At 41.1% G+C, this 24,373-nt stretch overlaps 1 protein-coding gene across 1 annotated transcript in view; it reads right to left on the minus strand.

Annotated features, from left to right (window-relative positions):
- The window catches only part of LOC144529264 (glutamate receptor ionotropic, NMDA 2D-like), a 132,221-nt gene extending 116,896 nt beyond the window's left edge, over positions 1-15,325 (minus strand). The window contains exons 1-3 of the mRNA XM_078268264.1: positions 14,825-15,325; positions 11,760-11,897; positions 3,548-3,814 (exon numbers count right to left, since the gene is read on the minus strand). Coding sequence (XP_078124390.1) covers positions 3,548-3,814; positions 11,760-11,897; positions 14,825-15,325 — 906 coding nt within the window. The remainder of the gene's footprint in view (positions 1-3,547; positions 3,815-11,759; positions 11,898-14,824) is intronic.
- Positions 15,326-24,373: the final 9,048 nt, after the last annotated feature.

A 24,373-nucleotide genomic window follows, 5' to 3' on the forward strand; every position in this document is an offset into this window, starting at 1 on the left:
ACATGCAATATGCTATTTCTTTTTTCAAGGACATCATGCTGATATATTGTTGTTAAAAATACCAAATTTTGATGGATGATACTGATCCTGGAAGACAATACCCAGAGGGCAACATTTGAAAAAAACAACACTACATCCTTGGATAATGTCCAAAAACCTTCCGCATAACTGCCCATTGTTGACTTTTGTTAATGTGGAAGGGGACATTTTAGTGTTGGACATTTAATAATAGTTCAGCAGCCGCAGCAGTTCTCAGCTAACAAATGTCTTTTAGCACCATCATGTCAAGGTAGTTTGAAATACCACTGGACATTTCCAGTTCATGTTGGACCTTTGACACAATCGATGTGTTTCAAACATAACATCTGATACCGGCAGCAGGCTTAAAGGGTAACTTTGGTATATATTTCCCATGTTTTTGTGTTTAAGTGACTAATGGAAACAACAATTGAAAAAATTGGTCCAGTATTAAGCAAGACAAACAAGCTGCAATGTAACGTTAATGGGCAATTGTGCACCTTCAATTTCTGTCCACGCTCAGATAATTATTCTAAGTGTCTGACAACATTACATTGCAGCCTGATTTGAGTCTGCAGGTTCCAGCGTTCTAGCTCAATACTGGACCCATTTCAAGGATTTAGTCACTTAGACTTAGACAATAGGGTTATATATAATAAGACCATATATTATATACCTAAAATAGAAGTTTAAACTAAGTAAAGCAGTAACGGGAACAGTCTATAGTGCCATAGAACAATAAAATCTGAGCGGCAGTTGCTGGTTGTATTTAGATGCTACAGAGCTCCGGGACGCCGGCTACCAGCGGTAGTTGTTTAGCCGCCAATAGGTGACTGCGATCCAGATGACGCTCCTTTCAGGGGACGTGGTAGTGGAGTTTAGCCAGAAAAAGTGAGCGTCATGCAGCGATGACGACTAGTAAAGTTTAGGAAAAAGATGGTAATTGGATTAAAACACTCCTGAGGAACGAATGAGCATTTCCTGGGTGAAAGTATTTTGTTTTTGCGAGGAAGTGAACTCCGCTCCGCTGGCTTGAAAGCGTTGTGTTTTATGTTGACACCAGGTTGTGCTATTTCATTCTGAGATGATTTTCCATTAGATATTGAAGTTCATACATAAGTGTTTTGGCATTGCTGGCTGAGTGGCACTATATCCATGGTATTGAAAGGGGGGTTTAATTCTTGCATGTTTTGTTTTGTTGTGCATGATCACAAAACATTTCCCCCCCCGTATATACATAAATATACACATCCCCACATCTAAAGCCCATGGAGAGTCCACTCCCTTCCTCCCCCTTTCAACATTTCATATCACTTTCATTACATTACATCATTCACTCTGGACCTTTTGCCTTTGGTCCATTCTCCCTTTTATTTTATTCTTTCTTTCTGTCTTGCTTTCTTCCTTTCTCCCTTTCATGGACTTCATTTTGACAAAGGCCATTTACTCTGACAATGGTAAAATGATGAGAGCGAGGAAGGAACACGAATAAATAGGATACAGTGTGAAACAGAGAGACGGAGGAGATAATGCTCATGTACAAAGACAAGGGTTAGGGTGAACGAAGACAAAAGATCTTAGGCACCCAGAAACTCCTTCCTCCATATCCAATGTGTTAGAACAGCTAATAATCGGTCACCTCTGTCCATTCGGCCATTTCTTCTGGACTATGTTGTTTGTTTTTTATGCAGAAACAGAGTCTCTTTATTTTAAAACCTTTTTAGAGGTTAGCGTTTAGAAAAAGTTTCCTGGGTCACTGTACAGTCTGATTTCTGTTCCATTTTAAATGTGCACTTTTAGGGTTGCTATCCAAGACCAGGGTTTTCCCTGCCATTATAAGGTTAAGGTGCAGCACCCGAGCCGTTTTGGGCACCACCTAAGCTAAATTAATGTAATAAAGCTTTGGTCCGTAACTCGAGTGAAGATAAGTAAATAAATATAGATAAATAGATAAATAAGCTGCTGCCAGTATATTACTGTAAATTTACGGTGAAAAGTTTACATTAATTGTGGGCAGTGGTGGCCTAGTGGTTAGAGAAGCGCGCTGGGGGGGACCAGGAGGATGCCAGTTCAATCCTTAGACCAGGTGGGTGGTTTTTCCTCCCTCATCACCACCACTGAGGTGCCCTTGAGCAAGGCCCTTAACCCCAACCACTCAGTATCAGATCAGACTGTGGTTGTACTGGGCAGCTTCCAGGTATGAATGTGGAACTGTGAGAATGTGTTCTCAATCGACTTACCTGGATAAATAAAGGTAAACAAATTGAGAACCATTGCTTTAACACTTTTCTTGTCCGTTCTCAACAGGTTTTTTTTAATACGTTTTATTGTGTATTTTCAACGTGCTGGTATTTTTTTCCCCCGGCGTTGTAGTCACTTTTCCCAATGTTTACATTTTCGGCACTTATTTTGACAACGACGGTTTAACCTTTTGCTCCTCTGCTGTGATTGGTCACTTTGTGTTTTATAACTGTATGCTTGGATGTCCCGTGGGGGAAAAAAGGAAGCCAGACACCGTTAAAGAAGAGCACCCTCCCGTCGTCCATAGTTTATAAGACGTGTGATTTGTTTGCATTCTGCGCTGAAAAACCTTCACACAAGTTGACTTATCATACAGGATGAAGCACTGCAGAAGAATCCCTCGGTAAAGAATGCTCAAGTGTTTCAGGAGAGCAGCTGCAGTGCAGAGCTACACTACAAAGCTCCCAGGTGTGTGTGTGCGGTAGTGTGTGTGTGTGTGTATAAGTGCTCCCCCAGGATGTCAGTGTAAATGAATAGTGTGTCCTCAGTCAACCTCCCCTAAATACAGCTTTTACTGTAATCCAATTTTAAATGGTGCAATGCTATAGCTTTCCTTAGAATCTTTCCTCTGGTTAAAACGCCTAAAGTAGTAACTTATAAACTCACGACTGCAGGTGCAGAGAGAGCACCGTAGATATATATGGATCTGACAAATTTGATCAACCTGGTATTGAGTTGTTGGAGTCCAACTGATGACGGGTGTTGTGGAAACACTCATTTCTCAGGTTAAATATTTGATATTGCAGCTTTTAGAGAAATTAAATCATATGACTTAACATAAGAGATTTTATTTTACTGTATGACTTTTGTTTTATCTCTTACACTCCTACTGGAAACTCCTATATTTCTGTGTCAACTTCTTCTTCACCCCGGTGTCATGACTCTGTTATGAAAAGTGTTTTTGACTTGTTTTTCTGCATACGTGCAGTTTTGAGCGTCTGTCCATAACTATGTCTGGGAGTCACTCCAACAACTGCTTAGATAAATGATTGAAAGAGCATGAGGAGTTTGAGTGACCTTATATGGGGATGCTGGTTGCTGGGATGTCCAATGACAAGTGTGTGCTTGTTTTGTGCCTATTTGTAAAAGGAACGAAACCCATCTGGTCTCCCTGAAGATTCTTTGATTCCACAAATCGACTTAAGAAAATCCACAACATTTTCCTTCGACACTTGTGTCCAGCAGGAAAGAGCAATACTTTAAGAGAAGAGTAAAAAAAGTGACTCACCTGAGCTTCGTTGTCTTTGAGCAGCCGTTTTGCCCGGGCTCCGCCAGGGTCATCAGTCACGTTAAGAATCACCACGCTCTTCTTATCCCAGCCGATGAACGAGCCGTCCGTCATACCCTCCACCATGGCCAGGAAGTCCTCGTAGCCATGGTGACGCGTGGTCACCACAGAGAAGGAGGTCCAGTCGTACTCTTCAAGCACCTCGAAGATGACCTCGAGCTGGAGGGAGGTGGAACAGGTGAACTGGAGGTAGATGGAGCCGCTTTCCTGGAACCATTGAGAGATGACATGAAGCTATGAGTACATGTGGGCGTTCAGGTTCATAGTGTCCATGAATAAATGTTAGAGGTTATCAAATACAGAGAAAGGTCAATCAGAAAACAGGCGGATAACAAATCAATGTTACCAGTTCTGACTGTTCAAGCTCGTCACTTCCTTTTAGACAGAATTTTAGAAAGGTTCCCGCATCTCAAGGTTTTAGCAGTTTCTTTGGTGGGTTTAATGTTATCATAACCAGGGTCACATGGAATCTGCGGACGCAGAATTCCTAAGCTATTCCTCAGATTTTTCACAGAAATTCCTAAAATATTCTTCAGATTTTCCACAGATTTTAAACAATTTAAAATAAAACTCAGAATGCTAACACATCTCTGCCACAAGCAGAAAAACAGTCCGCTAACTTTCGCAGATTTTAATTCTGGATTACCGCCGAAAACTATTTATAAAAAAATAAATACAAATAAAAATCTAAAGATTCGATTTGGGTCTGATCATAACTGATAGCCAGAGTTATGAAGATAATACTCAAGCTGTAATAAACCATAGTTTTCCTTTAAGGTAAGTAAAAAACAAAAAAACAAAGCCAACAGGTTGCAGTCCAGTCTCCAGCATTAAGTCAGAAACTACATGCATCTGTTAGCCCAACTGGGTGAATAGCGTGCAGAAAGTGATGATGAAACCAAAACTCAGCTTTCACCTTAACTTGTCTGTATTGGGTATTAAACGCATTAACGATATGAACCACAATAAACGTTTGCACAGTTATAAACACACTCAGTCCAAAATACACAGTTAGCACTACCGCTACTGAGCTAATCTGCTTGCATGTTTACTGCTGGCTCACCATCGTTGCCTGTTTGAGCCAACATTACAAAATACTCTAGTAGATCACACTCACTTTGGGTTTAACAATGTTTAACAATGGACACATTTCAGTAGTGTGGGATCATTTCAAATGATGCATGTCTTTTTACTACAGTGGCACTGAGATCTCTTCATTATCCGACATTCTTCAGACCCATTCTGAATAGAGCTGGTGGAAGTCTTTCACTGGGTGAAATCAAAATGGAAGTTCTGCAATAAAACTGCAAGGGCGACGGGTTGATTAATTAAGAAGCTTTATTGTATTTTTTGTTTTGTTGCTGTAGTGAGTTTTACTTTATCCCAAGGACAGTTGTGTTATGTGCTACTTCAGTCTTTAGTCCAGGCAGACAAGCTATTAAAAAGTAGCCCACTGACATTGGCATTCGCCGTAAATTGTAACTGCCATGGACATAATTCAGAGACTGTTGGACTCAATACTGCAAGTCTCCCAGTTATGTTGAAGTGGATCCATACAGTAGCAGTCTAGTTCTTGACGTTCTCATGCAGTTCAGCTCTTTTCTCTGCCTCGTGGCTGACTAACTTCCGTTTTCCTCAGAGGAATAACGGTCAAAAAAAAAAAAAAAGTCCTTGACTTTTGAACGAGGCTTTCATTGTCAGTGAAAGAAACAGTGATGGCCTTCTTCCGGCTCCAGTCACATTTAGTGTAATCTGGATAAATGAGCCGCTCGCTGGTTGAAAGAGGAATTAATTTCTTTCTTTCTTCCATTGTATATTTCTCGGCTCTAGAACAAAGGAAGAATCCATATAGGAGAGTTCTAATGAATGTGAGCTTAAACACAGAAATAAAGCAAAGGACTTATCGTGACAGTGTGAATATTCCTTGACACTTTTCTTCGACATTTGTTCACAATTAATGACTTCTCTCTTCCTGAACATAAAAAAGAGGCAGTGAGCATGTGTTCAAACCAATCATCGAGACTCTGCAGCGTGTAGATCAGGAGTGTCAAACTCAATTTTACTAAGGGCCACACTGGAAAATGAGATTCGCATCAAGGGCCAGACGTGTAGTTTATTGACACGGCGCCGCAGAATGGTGACATGGTGTGTTGGTGCGCTCTGTTTTGTTTTGTGTTTTAACTTTGTTTCTTGCTATGGTACCTGTATCTCATTCACCAGTGAAGAGCTCCAGAACTTCAGGGGAACAACACCATCGGACTTATTTCCCACTTTTCTTCTCCCTTCACTGGAAATTTTGGACATTCTGGTCAAAGGTGCTTCTTGCTTCTGGGTCATTCTTGCTCATACAGCGAAACGCCGGAGGAGAGGGAAACGGGCCGGTGCGCTTGTGCGTCTCCGCCAGCGAGGATTACGCACACAGTTGCCAGGAATATTCATCTCTAACGTGCGCTCACTGCCCAACAAACTGCAGGAAATACAACTGCTGTTGGTGAGAAACAGGGACTTTACTTCATCTGCTGTTTTGTGCTTCACGGAGATGTGTCTCTGTGGATTAATACCGGACTCTGCACTGCAGCTGGCAGGCTTCCAGCTCTTCAGAGCGGACAGAGACACGGACCTCTCCGGCAAAACTAAAGGTGGAGGAATCTGTTTCTACATCAACAGCGGTTGGTGCAACGACGTGACATTGATCCAGCAGCAAAGACAGTGATGGTGCACTTCTACACAGCCATCATTGAGTCCATCCTCACATCCTCCATCACCATCTGGTACGCTGCTGCCACTGCCAAGGACAAGGGCAGACTGCAGCGTGTCATTCGGTCTGCAGAGAAGGTGATTGGCTGCAATCTGCCGCCGCTCCAGGACCTATACGCCACCAGGACTCTGAAGCGTGCTGGAAAGACTGTGGCTGACCCCTCCCACCCCGGACACGAACTCTTTGAGCCACTCCCCTCTGGCAGGATGCTGAGGTCCATCAGGACCAAAACCTCACGTCACATCAACAGCTTTTTCCCTCCACCACTAGCCTTATTAACAAAGCCCGGAAACCACCCTGACTCTCCACCCCGGGCTCTACATGCCACTGTTCTCTCTCTGCTGTAATGCTCTTTGCTCTTTATTTTTTATTTATATCTTTATGTATTCTTTATTTTTAACTTAATACATACTGTGTAAATATACGTATACTTATATTGTTTGTACCTATACTTATATTGTTTAATATTCCATCTAGAGAATGTGTGACTTGCACCAACAACACCAAAACTGATTCCTTGTATGTGTTAAAAAACGTACTTGGCAATAAAACCCTTTCTGATTCTGATTCTGATTATTTCGAAAAAGTCAAATATCTTGACTGTGTTATTGCATGTCTAATAAATTATTTCGACTTACAGTGTGGTCGACATAAAACCCTAAAAAAGTCTGGAAAAAAGGTCCTAAGCCATCATAGAAAAAAATGCCAAAAAAGGTAGAAAAACTTAAATGTCGGCAAAAGTGACAAAAACCTCAGAAAAAGCGTCAAAAACTAGGTGGCCCGAAATCTATTGTGAACCTTCATTGATATGCGGGCCAGATTAAAATCTGCGAGGGGCCAGATTTGGCCTGTGGGCCTTGAGCTTGACACGTGTGATGCAAATGATCAAAAAGGAAAGTCTGCGGCTTCCCGTGTCAACAGGAATCACCTCAGGTTACGCTGCTCTGAACTAGGTCAAATTTCAAACCAGCGTCATCCTGACTTATGATGTGACGTAAGATGTTAGAGTAGAGTGTACAGGGAACATGGTATGGGTGTTGTCCAGTGGAATATTACTAAGTACATTTACTCAAGTACTTGCGTACAAATTTGGGGTACTTTACTTGAGTCTTTTCTTTTCATGCCACTTTCTACTTCTACTCCGCTACATTTCAGAGAGAAATATTGTACTTTTTACTCCACTACATTATTCTGACAGCTTTAGTTACTTTACAAATTAAGATATTTGCACACAAAACACATGTAGTTTATGAAATATGATGTTTTATTATAAATGAATTATTAAACTAGCCAACAAGTACAGCTGAAATGATTAAACCATTAAACACACAACTGTTTGGATTGTTTCCAGTTTCTAAAATGTGAGGATTATTTTGTATTGAGTACTTTTCCTTTGGATACTCAGTACATTTTCCTGATGATTTTTACTAAAGTAACATTTTCAATGCAGTTAGTACTAATACTAGTAAAGGATCTGAATACTTCTTCCACTGTAGTCTGAAAGACAAAACATTTCCGTTCCCCCTTGGAAGCTGGAGCTAAAAATTAAATACTAGCACTCTGGGAAAACACCAAGAAAAAAGGAATGACTAGCATTGCGTCATAGTTTTTCGAAGCACTGTTGACACAAGGTTGATTGCTTCTTGTCGTGAGTCAGGAAAGAAATGCATGACTCAATGTCCCAAAGGCAATTGAGAACTGATTAGAGTTTAGCTATTCAAATGTTTCTCAAATGCAAAGCTACTCCTGAGGCAAATAATGCCTGTTGTGTTAAAGCCCGATAGGCAGGTTCACAGAACAGTAGCTTTTTCAGTCAAAGTCACATTTGACAAACACAGTGGAAAAGGAAAGACACCTTGTGCGACTTCCAAAGCCAACTCATCTCCCACCTTAATTACAGCCACTCTCGATAATGGATATTTTCAGAATCTGACATTTCAGTGCCAAGCCGAGCATGTTACATTAAATCTTACCATAGCTGAAGTTACACTTATGTAGAAATCACAATAACTACATGACACTGTCAAAAAGATCCACTTAGAAACAAACCTAATCTGTCATGCTTAACGGCTTTGTTACCTTAATGTAGTTACTGCTAATGTCTGTTAACAAACCTTTTTGTCACACACAGATTAGCCAGTTGGGGTGCTGGACACCCATTGGTCTGTAACAATGGGCAAGCAAGCCTTAATTTAATGAAAGGAAGGACAGCAGTCATAATGACTAAATGGATTGTACATTGCAATTGAAACTTGTTTTGATCCATTGATTTGAACCCTAACCCCAATATATAGTATACTGATTGCAATTGCCAATACACCGTTTCTCAGTTGTACACTGGATATCCACGACATTCTACTTCGGGGATTGCTCCGATCCCGCCGGAAATTCTGCCGGATGTCACTCTTTTCGGCCGGATGTCCGTTACCTTCTGCTTTCTTTGTGTTGGCCTTCTAAACGCCCATTCGATTTCTGAGGACTATGGTTAACTGCTCCTCAGATCTCTGCAGAGTAAATCCAGACAGCTTGCTAGACTATCTGTCCAATCGGAATTTTCTGTTGCACGACTAAAACAACCTAAAACACGTTCCACCAAAACAAGATCCTTCCTGAGGTTTTTTTGCAGAGGCACCATGGCTCCGCTCGGCGCTTGGCACCGGCCAAGATGATTGTGATTGGTTTAAAGAAATGCCAATAAACCAGAGCACGTTTTTCTACCATCCTGGAATGCTGTGTGGACTCGCCAGACCCTCCTCTGCAGCGCTGTGGAGAAAGGTCTGGCAATGCGAGACTACTGAAATACACAGTGTGCACTAGGAAAATCTCATTTTATACACATTTTCTCTACTCAGGAACCAGAAGCAGTTTGGATGCTGATGGGCTTAGCAACAGTGACAGAACTAGAGCAATTCTGACTAAATGTTCCTCTTCTTCATTACTGCTTAGTGATGAGGCCAGAGCCGCATGTTCTATGATGTGTGTAGCATTTAGAAAATAATTTTGTCCTACAAGGGACTGCAGTCTAAATGCAACTACAGATTCTTCACTCAGCTCTACTTTCTGGTGCCAACACTACGAGGTACAGGCCTCTTTTACAGATGGTGGCTGTTATACATCGATATTACTCACAGGCCTGAAGCGTTTGTCACATCCAGAGCTGAAATGTACATTTACGTGAAGAGTAATGTCTGAAAAAAGGAGCCTTGCTTCAAGTCTGTGCCAGCTCATGCTCTGATGAGAACCTAATGTGGTGTTAAGAAGTGAGGCAATAACTTGCTAACTAACTAACTGCTTGTTTTCTAAAATTGGTACATTTAACTAAAGAGCCTTTAGGTTAATGTGACAGTATTATAAGTATTAGTGCTGATTAGTGCTGGTCTTAAAGCTGCTCTATTTGTATATTGACAATGGATCAACTTGCGGCCGATACAGAGTACTGATCTGATACCAGTGTGTTAAAAAAGACATGTATTTTAATGTTAACAGCTGTATTATACTATCACGTTATGGATGTAATATGATGGCTACCATTGTTGTTAAAGTCTTAATGACACATGAACAAACACGAACAATAAACGCCGAAGAACTTTCTTTTACTATCCAGTTTGTCAGTCAGTACGGAAAAAGATCATAAAACTCCTTTACAGTAGATTTCCTTTGGGTCTAAATTTGATTTCAAACCTTTATTTAAAACTTGTGGTATCAGATAGGTGCATAAACTCCAGTACTTGCCCATCCCGATACCAGCATTTTAGGCAGTATCGAAGGCTATTCTGGTACTTGTATCGGAACATCTCTAGATCAAACGACCAGTGTTGTGCATAAAGATGCTAAAAGAGCATGCACATTGAACATGCTCATGTTTTTCGTGAACGGTGAACTAAACAAATCCGCAGCAAGTGAAGGATCCAAGGTTTCTTCCTGTCGCACCAAATGCATGCTCTTGGGGGTAATTGTTGGGTCTCTATAAATTAAATGAGTGTTCTAGACCTACTCTATCTGTACAACATATTCTCATGAACGGGTCAGGATGATATAGTACGAAAATGTATGCACACCAAAACATATGATATCCTACAAAATTAGGAGACCACCGGCTGGTCACGTGACGCCAGCTGCCTAAGAGCGCCATGATACCAAAAGGCAGTTGCTAGTTGTTTAAGCCACTAAATAGCTTTGTGACCCGGGCTACAGACCTCTGTTGTATCAGCGGTAGTTGGTTCAGTTACCTGAAAATAGGTGACTTTGAGCCGGGTACAGAGCACTGCGAGCTGCCGGTTGTTTAGGCGGACATTACAGTTAAATTTAGTCAGAGCCACAAAATACTAGCGTTTTGCTGTGATGAAAGTTAAGATTAGGCACCAAAACGTCAAACCCATTTCCAGCAGATGTTTTCAGCGAAAAGACTTGAATAATCCCATGATCCCATGATCTTAACAAATATGTCCCAGATTTCTGCTTGGAAAGAGAAGACTGCTCGTCGTTTAGTTTAGTTTGTTTTTAATGATATTAAGGCATTTAATGATTTTATTTAGACAGTGACAGAGAGAAAAGAGGACAGAGAGGGGAAGACATGCAGCTTCCTGCTCATCACCAAACAGCTAGTCTTGCTTTGCCAGACCTTCCTCCACAGCGTTGCGGAGGAGGGTCTCGCTAGTCCACACAGCATTTCGAGATGGGAAAAAAAACGTGCTTTGGTTTATTGGCATTTCTTTAAACCACTCACAATCGTCTTGGGCGGTGCTAAGCGCTGGGAAAATCCGCAGTGCCGCTGCAAAATAACCTCGGGAAGGAACTTGTTTTGGTGGAACATGTTTACGTTTAATAGTTGTTTTAGTCGTGCGAGAGAAAACTCAGATTGGACAGATAGTCTAGCTAGCTGTCTGGATTTACCCTGCAGAGATCTGAGGAGCAGTTAACCATAGTCCTCAGAAATCCACCGGAGTTTAAAATGCCAACACAAAGGAAGTGGAATGCAGCAGATGTCCGGCCTAAATTAGTAAAATCCGGCAGAATTTCAGTCGGCAACGGAGCAATCCTGGAAGTGGAACGTCGAGGATATAGACTACCAAACAGCAGACAGACAAAGTTTTGGAGTAGCATGTGAACATAGTGGAGCATTCAGGAATTAGTTGAGACCAAAACAGAGCTAAAAGGAGAGGAAAGCATTTAAAAACGCAATTCTGGCGCAGTAAACCTTTTCAGCAGGTTGTCGGTTTTTGTGCGTACTATGAAATAGAATCCAGCCGGCGCCGCTGGGTCGAGAGGTAATTCTTCAGTCACTTTACTCATCATTTCTTACAGTCTGCGTTTCATCTTCTAAGCCAGCTTTAGTCCAGAACAATAACATTTAAAAGGCTTGATGATGCAATGTTAAGCAATCCAATTTTCTACCTGTGGCTCTCTTCCCAGGCTGGCCCCTCCCCCTACGGCAACCACGGGAACCCCCGTCTGGGCGGAGACAAACTCCAGCATGGGGGCCAGGGGGGCGCGGTTTGGCGGCGGCGGTCGCTCCTCCTCGAACACCAAACCCTGGAAGTAAAACAAAGGTTGCACAATGATACAAAGCACGTGAGACAAAGGGTATTACATCAGCCTCATTGAAACACAATTTCATAAGCTTTTCATCACAATTTTATTCATCAAAGCTTCTGCTTCTTTTATTCCAATGCACCAAGCTTTGAGAATAAATGAAAGGGAGAACAAGTGAGCAAAATACATTAGAACAATGTGTATGTTCACAAGATGTCCACAGTATTCAAGAAACAGCTTATACTCTGATAAAGACTTTGTTTTCTTACTCTGCTAAAACATATCTGGACTGCTGAAATAACTGATTTCTTTTACAAGTTTAATGAAGTAATGAAACAACTGTTGGAGGCTTTAAAAAAAATGGGACTCCTGCGCTTCACTGATTGACAATCAATGTTCACAGAGATAAAAATCGGAGTCAAGTCTCAGCAGTGGACTGGCATCCTGTCAGGACGAGAGTGTGTGTGTTGTAGCTGCACAACGTAAGCTGCTTCACACACCACAAAAACAACAGATAAGCTCCCGGCTTATTTGGCCATCTCAGCTCCCACGGGGCTTACTAATATAACAGGTGTTGCTGTTGCATACATGCTGAACTAGTGCTGCAAACAAGGCAGGTTTTGTATGAACGTTCTGGTAACCAGGGTTTTTCGTTTTAAGAAAGAACTGTTAGCAGCGGTAATGAAGTCAGGATAAATGCATGAAGTTCTGGAAATTGCCTTCCGTAATGATATGAGGAGGAGCAATAGTAATTTGAGACTGGCTTGATGACTTAACGCTTGTTTTCTTGTAGCGATTCGGGAGAACAAATTGAAGCGGACAGCTCAATTCTCACAGAGAAGCATTTGATATGCTAATAGGCTAGTGACAAGACCTGGAAATAAGATCGCAAGTGTTACTTAAAAGAGTTACTATACTTAATCTAAGACATTTGCAACACCTTTCCACTGTTCTGACATGAAAACAGAGAGAGAGAGAGAGAGAGAGAGAGAGAGAGAGAGAGAGATTAGATAAATACTAGATATATACATAATGCACATTTCTCATAGGAGAATGAATGAATGAATATATGAGTGTGAGAATGAGCAAATGAATCAAGAGTATGCATAGTAGTACAGTACAGTAGTAGTATATTGCATGAAATGTGTTTTATTACCTCCGTCAGTATGATCACAAGCAGCTCTGAGAGTTGAGGTTGCAGACTCCCGTCCACAAGTTATACTATGAATAAATGAGTGGATGAGTGAAAAGATGAACAAACTGCACAATGAAAATGAACATGACTGAATAAAAACTCAGCTGGATGAACAAACACAAGCAAATCACAACAAGATCATGTTAACGGTCTCTTATGCAAAAGTGTGGCTCTGATTTTGAAGGGGTCAGTATGCTGGGGTGTGGGTGGGGCGTGGGGGGATGTTGGAAAAGTGTTGTAACTCTGAAATGTGTTGTGACAAAGAGAATCCGTCAATCACGATCACTTACTTACTGGCCAGCCACGCACAGGTAACCTGTTTGGACAAAATATCGTACAAACATGTTCTTTTTAAGCAAACTCTGGCATATAGATGCAAGATTTAGATTAAACCTAGTAGTGCTCTGGTTTATTGGCATATCTTTAAACCAATCAAAATCGTCTTAGGAGGGGCTAAGCTCCGGACAGAGCCCCGGTGCCTCTGCAAAATAGCCTCAGGAAGAAACTTGTTTTGGGGGAACGTGTGTACGTTCAAAGGTTGTTTTAGTCGTGCAACAGAAAACTCAGATTGGACAGATAGTCTAGCTAGCTGTCTGGATTTACCCTGCAGAGATCTGAGGAGCGGTTAACCATAGTCCTCAGAAATCCACCGGAGTTTACAATTCCAACACAAAGAAAGCAGAAGGTGACGGACAGCTGGCCGAAAACAGAGAAATCTGGCAGAATTTCCGGCGGCAACGAAGCAATCCCGGAAGTGGAACATCATGGATATAGACTAGATTAAACCTAACAGTATAGTTAGGATCATGATAACTTGCATTGGTCCATTATATCTTCCAAGAGAAAATGTTTTTTGTACATTGCCATTTGTTAAATGTTCTTAAAACTCGTGGGATTTTTCGCATATCTGTATTTTACTTCATTATTTATATTTCTGGAAACTTTACTCCACTACATTTCCCCTAAGCATCTTCATTACTCATTACTACAAAATAAAATCAGAAGTAATTTGTTAGACTTCAAAAAAAGCAAAGTTTGGTGAATCATTGCTCCTAGATTGCAAGTTAACCAACGCTCCATTCCAGTTGGTGACCTAACGCCTGTTTATTGCCTAGCGCCAAAACCATGGGGCAACACTAAAGAAGAAGAGGAGAAAGCATAATAATTGAAAGTGTAATGGAAAGACATGGAAACAGATGATGACCACCCCGACGACAGCGGTGAATGGGGTGGTTATGAAGATAACGTTACACACCTGTGTCTGTACTGTATTTGCAAGAAATGTTTTCTGGAGTGAAAGGTTCTTCCTCACAAAAAACTGAAAATTATTTTTTGTTGATGTCAGCTCTCTCAAAATATACAGTTTTTGGTCCTTTAACTTCAGCGAATTGTGCCTGGAAAGTCCTGGAAAAGACTTTAGGGTTAATTTGATGTTTAAGAAGTTGTGGAAACTCTGAATATTATGCTTTAGGCCGCAATAAAGTTCACAACCAAAGTTTTAATTATTTCTAATTATTTTCTAATAATTAAGTACATTTGATATCATAAAATTACTTTTGATACTTGAGTACAGTAAATATCATATACTTTAAGACTTTTATATTCTAGAAGGTGACTTCAACTTCTACCAAAGTCATTTTCTGGCAAGATACTTGTACTTTGACTCAAGTATTGCTTGCAAGTACTTTATACAAGACTGCAGTAATGTCATGTTGTGTGCCGGGTGGTTTACCTGCAATGGTGTGGTGGCCAGCAGCTCACACAGCTGCAGCAGCAGGCTACCCGGGCTGCTCTCATTCACAGCCAGGTAAATGACGTTGGCCTGACCGGACGGCGTCTGAACCGTCTCCCCCACAAGCGCCGCCATCGACAGAGATGTTGAAAAGGAGGAGGAAAAAAAGGCCATCGCAGCTGCTTCTTCCAACGAAGCTGTATCCGTTACTCCCCTTCCTCCTCCTCCTCCTCCTCCTCCTCCTCCTCCTCCTGGGCCGTTTCCCGGACCGGGCCCCTGCCCCTGCCCTGACCCCGTACCCGGCTCGCTGACCCCCGCGCCTCCCACCACCGGCGTCTCCGGGAGCAGGGAGGAGCCCGAGTGGACCACAGCAATGTTGACCCCACCCGAGTCCCTCTCTCTCTCCTGGGGCCGCAACAGTAGGTGGGGCGAGGGGCGCACGGGCCCCGTGCAGGCCAGGACAGCCAACAGCAGTGAGAGGGTGGGCCTTGGGGCCACCATGGGGTAAGGGGAGGGCCAGTGGCACCCGTCGGATGAGGTATGGGGCAGGTGAGGCCAGGTGGGATTTAGGGAGTTTAAGGGTAGTGGGTGACGTCTTCGGGGAGGGGGGAGGGAGGGAGGGAGGAGAGGAGGGGAGGTGGGGGGGGAGAGTCGGCGGCACACAGTGCTTCACCTGATGAGGAGATGAAACCCTGGAGAGGAGAGAGAGAGGATGATTAAAAACAGTGTCATCATCACTGTCACACTTCTTCTGAAACCATTAGACAAGTTTCAAACAGTAACACATTTTTTTTCTCTGTCTCTATATACTGTATATATAATGCAGAGATCTTCAACAGGGGGTCCATGACCCCTAGGGGGTCCTCAGAGCTCAGGGTGGGCCACCAAATTATATTAAAAAATATATATTTTTGAACGTTTCTTTTATTCCAAAAACTAAAATATGTCTGAAAATATACATTAATATAATTCAAACATGAATATCAAAGGTAAATTGGCCTATTTCTGAAAAAAACAATAATTACACATTGAAGATAAGCTTACTATAGGTAATATAGCCACTATGGTAGCCATACAGTTAAGATTAAGGATTCACTGGGCCTTCCACGTGTATGTTTAACGTTAAAACATGATGCATAAATAATAACCATTTATTTTCATCCATTCGGCCCAGTTTAATATGTAATTCAATTGTATATAATATGTGCAGTACGAGGTATCTCTTGCAGCTAAGGGGTCCCTATATATCGTGTTATGAAGCACTTGTTCTCTAGTAAACAATGCAAATAAATGACAAACACTGCACCTGCTCGTCCTTGTATTTATTGCTCCCGACTCGCACTTGCTGTTAGTCAGTAAACTTGATACTGTGGACATTCCTAATACTTCAATCCTGCAGTCCTGACATTATTTGGGATTTAAAAAGGACGACAATAAAGTTAACAGATAAGTATTTGCTAGAGTGATTACTGTATCAACACTTATGTTGATTAAATCAAAATGAGGATCTTGCGGATTAGTACTTTAAATACATTGATGATATTGTAAATACAAGATGGGTTTGAAGTCTGAGCATAGCAGCTTTTACTCCTACAATCTTACCTGGCTAACACAATTAAACCTTGGGAAAATCTATTATTAAATCCATTAAATATTTGGCAAAAACATCTGCTAGTCTGTGGGTCAATGGGAAGCGGCTGGATGGGAATTGCGTCAATCCGTTAATTGGCTCTTTTCCCCCTAAAAATTATTAACACAATTTGACCATTTTTGCACTCAGGACCTTAAGCAGTGATAACAAACTGTTAGATGAATATGTTCTTTTATAGTGTGCCTGGAGTGTAATTAATACAAGGCTAAACTAAAGCAAGGCAAAAACTGCAAAGTTCATCTAGTTGAACTTGGGTTAAGTGCAGGTGATGTTAGCCTGTTGGACAAGCTACTATTTATGTTAGTACAAGACTATAAAACCATATGTCACAGATTCTAATGCGTCATCCGGATTCAAACTGACAACATAAACCTCTTTTTGTGTTGTAAATGTCAGTTTTTGATTTTAATTTATGATTCATCTTAAACCAGACTAATTATATCTTGCACAAAAATATACTTTGAAAATGAGTACTATTAGCCACTGCACACTAGTGTATAGTATGGTATTCAGACACAGCAAGTATTTCTGGCTGAAAAAGTTAGCAGAGGGTGAAAAAAAGCATAGCATGGAGGTCAGGTCATTTCCTCCGAGACAGGAAGTACAGAAGAGTGGTTTTCATTTCTAACAGATTTAGTTTTTAGAAAAGAACAGGACCACAGAGAATAAATGGTGAGTATAAGCCGAATAGGGGTGTGCAAAAAAATCGCTTCATATTCGAATCGCGATTCAAGCTCTACTGATTCAAAATCAATTCATAGAATTCCAAAAATCAATTCATATTTAAATTTTTTTATTTTTTATTAAATAAAACAATTTTTGTTTTGTTTTAATTGTATGTCTACTGCAATCAGATGGGAAAAGTAACTACATTACGTTTTTTTAATCAAGAATCGTTTTTGAATCAAACATCGATTTTGAATCGAATCTTGAGCCTGAAAATCGACATTTAATCGAATCGTGACATTCTCTGAATCGTGCACCCCAAAGCCAAATAGGAAAGCAGAGAAAGACCTGCAGGTGATGGAAGGGATAGTAGATGAAGCGAGGGATCGAAGGAGGAAGAAAGGATTAGATAGTGGAGTGTAGATTCAGGTGCTGTGGGAGGACAGATGAGGTGTGTGTTTGTGAGGGAGAGCTAAACCATACAAAATGAGACCTGCATATTTATGAGCGAGAAGGAAAGAGAGTGTAAGGAAGTGTTTATGTGCAACAGACAAAAATGCACAATCAGTGCAACTGAATCCAAACAATGAGACTCATGCTACAGTATGTAATGATCCCTGGCAATGGCAAGTCAATCTGTGCATAAATTAGCTTAAGATGCACAGGAAAAAAAATCACAATGAAGAAATTCCAGCAACAAATTATCTCCACAGCTGCCCTTTAGCTCTGTATTTTTGATTCAACATTTCCGCAGGAATCCTTTTAATTAGAAATTATTATTCTCAACATCACATTTCCACTACTTGTTGCCAATGATAATGCAACTGCACACACTTGTAAGTCATTGTACATTATAGCCTAAGCTAAATGTGTAGAATGTAAATGTTACAAGTTTACTGCTATTTTGATGAATTTAATTAAAAAAGCTACATTACAACAAAGAGGAGTCAGTAAACATTTCCTGTGCTCATGGTTCGATTGTTCAGCCACTGCTGTCAACCAGCATAACATTCTTGTGGTATTTCATTATAATCTGTCACTTTTTCAAATGAATGAATATCTTTTTTGCTAATATATCATCAGTTAATGTGTAATACAACATTAAATCAATCTATATGCAGATGATGAAACACTTTTCTTAGAGGATGAGGTCCTAGTGGCAACAATACTGTTTGATCTGCAAGTGATCTCTGAGATGTGTAAATCAAGATGTCAACTGAATTTATTTATTACAATATGATACATTTGAGTAACTTAATACCAAGCTGGAAAGCTGATGACTTCGTCTGGTTGTTCTGACATCTGTGCACTGTTGCACATGTACTGATGGTGGGCTACAATTACATATGTCTTATAAGAAATGTATGGATTTTGCTGTAGATTACATGAAGCTTTGAAATTCTGAACGTGGTGCTTTTGTAGTTCTGGTTGATGTTAACTTATAGGGTTCTATTTTAACGATATAAACGCACGGCGTGAAGCGCCTGGCGCAGGTGCGTTTAGGGCGTGTACGAATCCGCTTTTGCTAGTTTAACGGCGGAAAAAAGAGTCTGTGCCATTGTCATCAACATCATTATAATGTAACATTGATGTCAAGGTGCTACTGGCCACACCCTAAGTGCACTTATTTCTTCACTGGAGGTCAGTGAACACAGTATCTCCAGCTGGTGTTGAGTTACTGTAAGTGTATTCTGGCTTACTGGATGTACAGTTATGGGATAGAACATGATGCGATGTCAGGCTTTGTCCCTCCCTTTTCGCTATCTGTGTGTTATTTAAAACTTTAATTTGTAAAAGTAATAAAGTAAATTTGACTGAAAGAGACAATTATATTATTAATCGCAAAAAAAATTCTGAGTGGAAATGTGGAATTGTTACAGACCTACCTGCATCTGGAGCTTAGTGCAGCCCAAGTTGATTGAGATTGGTTTAAAGAAATGCAAACATACATCTCTTTCCAATGCACATGCGCTGTGGAGATTTGGCAATGCAAACTGACCAGGAACATAGCTTAAAGGGTTACAGACATTTTACGCATCTGGGAGCTGCCCAGCACTTATCAGTGTCAACAATATCTGTTGGAAACGATGCAGTGGCTAGAAGACAACACTAACAACCAACATTATTCAAACACAATATTTACACACACGAATGATATTGCTGTCAAGTTTATTGCAAGATATTTCATCTGAGCAGCTTGTTCATTACCGGTCTGAAAGAGGTTCTGTCTCTGAATCGCTATTAAAAAACCTTTTGCACAGTTAAAAGAAACCATTCGACTTTCTCCCACTACCAAAAACATGTATGTTCGGCGAGTGCTCCTGTCAGGCAAAAAGACTAGAATTAGACCCCAGGCACCTGTGGCTGCCCACTACTCCACTCCACTCCACTATTAATGTACCAATCTTTAAACAGATGACATATATTATATTCTAATAAGGTAAAAGATACAAATAATCAAATAATTACAAATTTGAGTTTTATGATCACATATTTCACTGCATAGTAAGGCAGCTTCCACTGATGTCTCCAAAAGCGTATTATTGGATCGCTAGAATATGAGAACAGATTTTCTGAGTGATAGCAAATGAGAAAAGAATAGTCCCAGTTGTATCTTCAACAAAAAAAAAAATCCTTGTACACTTTCAAAAAGTCTTATATGTTCAATGCTTGCCTGTTTAGTGCTGCAATTTTCCATTGTATGTAACCACTTTCCCCTCAAATACATAACACTAATACACAACAGTTAGTTTCCTGGAACACTTTTCATCAACCTTCAGGAAAGGTGTGACACTTCTTTGTTGTTTTCCGATAATGTCTGCAGTGTTATTTGGGGGTAATACAGTGATGATAACACAGTAAGAGCCAAACAGCGTTCTGGTCTATTAAAGCTATACTGTTGAGAGAGAAATTGGGATTCTCTGCCGCTAAAGTAAAACCTGACTCTCGTTGCAATTTTGGCAGTGATGGAAAAGGCAGAATTGTGGGGGATCATGGAAATAAATGACAGCTTCAGAAAGACAAATGTGTTCTCAAATGGATGAAATAATAGAAGCAGGAGTGAGTTAGCGCTTAAATGTACAATCAGGGGCGGTTTTTGGCATGGGCGACCCGGCATTTTATCATGAGTCATGGGGGGGTGCCACAAGTACTTGAATCCTCTGCTCTGCGAAGCAGTTTTCTATTATCTATCATTTCACTGTGTGCGGAATTGCAGATTGGCGCCCCCTGCAGCTGCAGGCGCCGCTGCTTGCTGGAAGTGCTGTGCACAGAAGCTGTGCGAGAGAAGGGGGGAAAGGGAGGGGCGTGCGAGGGACAGTTCACCTAGTGTGGGGGTGATAGTGGGGGTGGTGTCGGCGGCAGTGGCAGTGGCATGCAGAGTGAGGAGGAGACTCAGGAGGAAAGAGACAGAGATGAGGGAGTGATGTAGAACCTGCGGTAAGCACAACTCCCCTTAAAACACTTAGCCCCTTGATAAAAATGAGCCAAAAACTGAGTGGTGGACAAAACACTACAACAATAAAAGACGTAGGCATGCTGCACTGTATGATTGCATTAGTAGCCTATATAAACGTGCACATCATGCAAACTTTCTTAACGAGAAGGGGGTCTCGCCCTGGGCGTAAGTCAATGTAGAACCGCCCCTGTGTACAATATGTAGAAGATGAAAATCTAAGACCAGTAACTTCAGCCCAGCCTTCAGTATTGTTGGCTGTGGACTATTTTTGCTCAATCTTCTCTGGGAAGATTCCATGGTGTTCTGATGGAGCTGCAGTGATTAGGAGCACAAAAAGGCGCTATATACATCCGGTAAGTCTACTTTTCCACTGCCAATCACCTGCCAGCAAAAATAGTCTTTTTTTCCAGACCTCCATGACACACTGGCATCAGCAGTCATGCGTTTTAAATTTCATTCAAATGTCTTTTTTTTTACAGAATAATGCGGGGATTAAATATATAAAACATTTCCACTCCACATTGTCTCCTTCTAGTGTGATTCTGTGTTTCTGGGTCACTGAATGAAAAATACGGCAAAATAAGCACTTACCAAAGAGGCCATTTCAACAACTAAACCAGTGCTTTGAAAAAATGAGGAAATAGCATTGTGCAGGCTTGACCTATTTAAAAGGATGTCAAAGCCTTTCTAATGCACGGAGAGAATGTGGTCAATTAAAGTGTACAGTCCAGTATGAACCTTCTCGGTGGCCATTTCAATATACGCCACTCAAGCATCACATTGGCTTGGTTTTCTCACCGTGGATTAGCATTTCATAAACTCATAAATGGCTCATTGAAGCTAAAGAACATGTGTTTGCTATGTTAGTGACATCTCCCATGTGTAACAAACGTGTAGCATAGATCATATTTGCAAGTACATCCTCACTCAACGTTGGTCCAAGAACTGCAGAAGCTAAGCAGTTGCTGGCTTTTGGTTCAGTCTTGATGTAATACAACAACGCATTTTCATGAACGGGTTCGTATCGTACAAAAGTGTATGCACACCGAAACGTATGATATCCTACGAAATTAGGAGACCGCTGTCTGGTCATCTGATCATATCTGATGACGGCTAGAGCGGCTGGCTACAAAGTCCATGACGCCAAGCGGATGTTGCTAGTTGTTTAGGCCGCTACAGAGCTTTGTGACACCGGCTAAAGACCTCCGTCACAGCTCGGTCATCTCAGCGGCAGTTAGTAGATGCGTCTGGCCGCTTGAGAGCTCTGCGACGCCGACTTACGGTACTCTGCATGGTGCTCCGTTGTATCAGCGGTAGTTGGTGGTTCAGTTACCCGAGAATAGGTGACTTTGAGCCAGATACAGGGCACTGGGGGCTGCTGGTCGTTTCGGCGGACATTACGGTTAAGTTTAGGCCACAAAAAGTGAGCGTTATGCAGCGACGAAAGTTAAATTTAGGCACCAAAACGACCAGTTAAGTTTAGGAAAAAGATCATGGTTTGGATTTAAACTATTAACATTTCCCCAGGAAGCAAACTCCACTCCCTGGCATGAAAGTCCTGTGTTTTAACGCCCACCCATCCACTCCGACCTCCTCCTCATGTGGCCAGCCGCGTTCTTATACAGCAGCAGTCAATGTGGTGCATACAGTGGAAAAAAAAACGTTGAATATTTACGAATGTAGTGCTTAATTTTTCGTAGCTTTTTGAACGCATGGTTCAGGAGAACAGGCTGAATACAAAGGTGCAATTGAGAAATTTCTTGCATGTTGGAGTACAATACACAAAAAAGGAGAGACCACCTGCAGCAATTCCCAGAAGTGCTTCACTGGTCTGTTTGTTGTTGCTGAGGAATATGAATGGATGGATTTTTTTTCACCTTGCGGTTGCTGCCATTCTCAGCAGCCTCAGGCAGACTGTTTAAAGAAGTATGACTTAGATTATCAGGGGGCAGGTCCTGCACTTCTCTGGCACTATATACACTTTAAAGATCGTCTCTTATTCAGGACAACATCCGTGAATATCTCATTCGTGAAACAGACTCGTCAACAACATAAAACTTCCCTCTGCATTACTGGCTAAACGGATGCAAGCCTTGTTTTTTTTGGAAAAGCACCCAACAGGTTGAAAATCTTTCGGTTACATTTTTGTTTAGTCTATAAGGTAACATTTGTGCTTTTAACCATGTCATATTCCAACAAGTAAAAGAATGTGGACACCTCTATCCACATAACTTTGTGTACTTTTGGTACAGGGCTGATATTCATGGTTTGGACTATAGGCTCCTTTAGCTCCAATTAGGGATACTCTTAATGCAATACAGGGCCCCCCATCAGGGGTCAAAGAGGGGGGGGCGGGTTGGACGGATCGCGGGAATGAGGGTGTTTAGTGTTTTTCTTTTTGTTATTAATAATTGCTCAGATTTGCAGAAGAAAATATTTTACACATGGGCACTGACAATTCAAGAAAGTATTTATTCCATTTCCACATGGTGACTAATGATGTGGGGGGGTCTGGTGGTGGTACTCCTCCAGAAAATTTTTAGCATTAAACCTTTCCTTCATTTCTGGTGAATTTTTCTGCACCTATTTCTACCTTTTTCTGAATCAATTTATGCTGGAAATATCTTTATCTAAAGGGAAACAGATTATAATCCAAATATAAAAACATAATGGAATATATTGCAATAAGGCTCTCAGGCATTCTGTATCGCTTTCAACTATTTATTCTCCTGTAGATTGACTTTTCTAATTATATCTGAGTCAGCACACATGTAACCTAGCATCATTTACTCTTCCCTTCTCTTTTGCATCTTTTGTTGAGGAAGTAACCTCCTTACATGTGCATATGACAATTATTCACCTCAATGATACATTAATTCATTTTAATTTATTAATAAACCCCTGGACTGTAATATTGTTAAGTTTGAGCAAGATTTCTGCTCATGTTCAAAACTTTGTGCACATTCAAAATATACTGTATCTGTGTTCTCTGAGATTTGGAGGAGTCGTGATATTTTGAGAAAAATAATCACTGTTGGTCCATTATAATGTTCACTATATTTCAGAAAATAATCTACCTGCACCATAGTCTGCTGTGCATTACGTGATTGCGCTGCTGATACGGTAGATATGACAGACACAGAGCCCCATGAAATACAATGTGTGGCGGGAGTGCGTGACAAAAGACCGAAATGAGTGACTGTAACGCTCAATGCGTGACACTTGAGAGCCCTGGCAATAGTATACAATTGCATTTCAAACAATGTGTTTTGGCAAGTGTGGGGAGGCCTTTCAGTTCCAACATGATTCCCCCCTTTGTACAAGCAAGCTCCATGTTGTGTATTAGATCATAAATTATGACAAGAGTGCAAGTACCTGACAATACAAGTCCAACCAAGAAATAAAGTTTGTATCGATGTTTTCATATCTCCAGAGTCAGAGTCACTTTGGATGAAAATGTAATGAAGGGTGCACAGAAAGCCTGCAAGTGAATCATAAATGTTATGCTACGTAGTCTTAATACCAGCCATTAGTCATGTAGTTGGCCTTGGCTGTACTGTCAGTACAGGCTCAAGCTGTTGACACTCATCGGCCTTGGATACATAGAGAATGTGAAGCAGTCTGAGGGTTTCAAGCTGCCAAACAGCAGAGCCCAGACAGCTGGTAAGGTACTGGCACAGTCTCAGCCTTCAGAGGTTGGATGTCCATTTGGAGGAAACAGTAAATGCTGCGATCAAGACTGCCCAGATATTATTTAAATGTTAATTTGCCTGGT

Source organism: Sander vitreus, chromosome 14 (assembly GCF_031162955.1).
Source record: "Sander vitreus isolate 19-12246 chromosome 14, sanVit1, whole genome shotgun sequence".
Taxonomy (NCBI): Eukaryota; Metazoa; Chordata; class Actinopteri; order Perciformes; family Percidae; genus Sander; species Sander vitreus.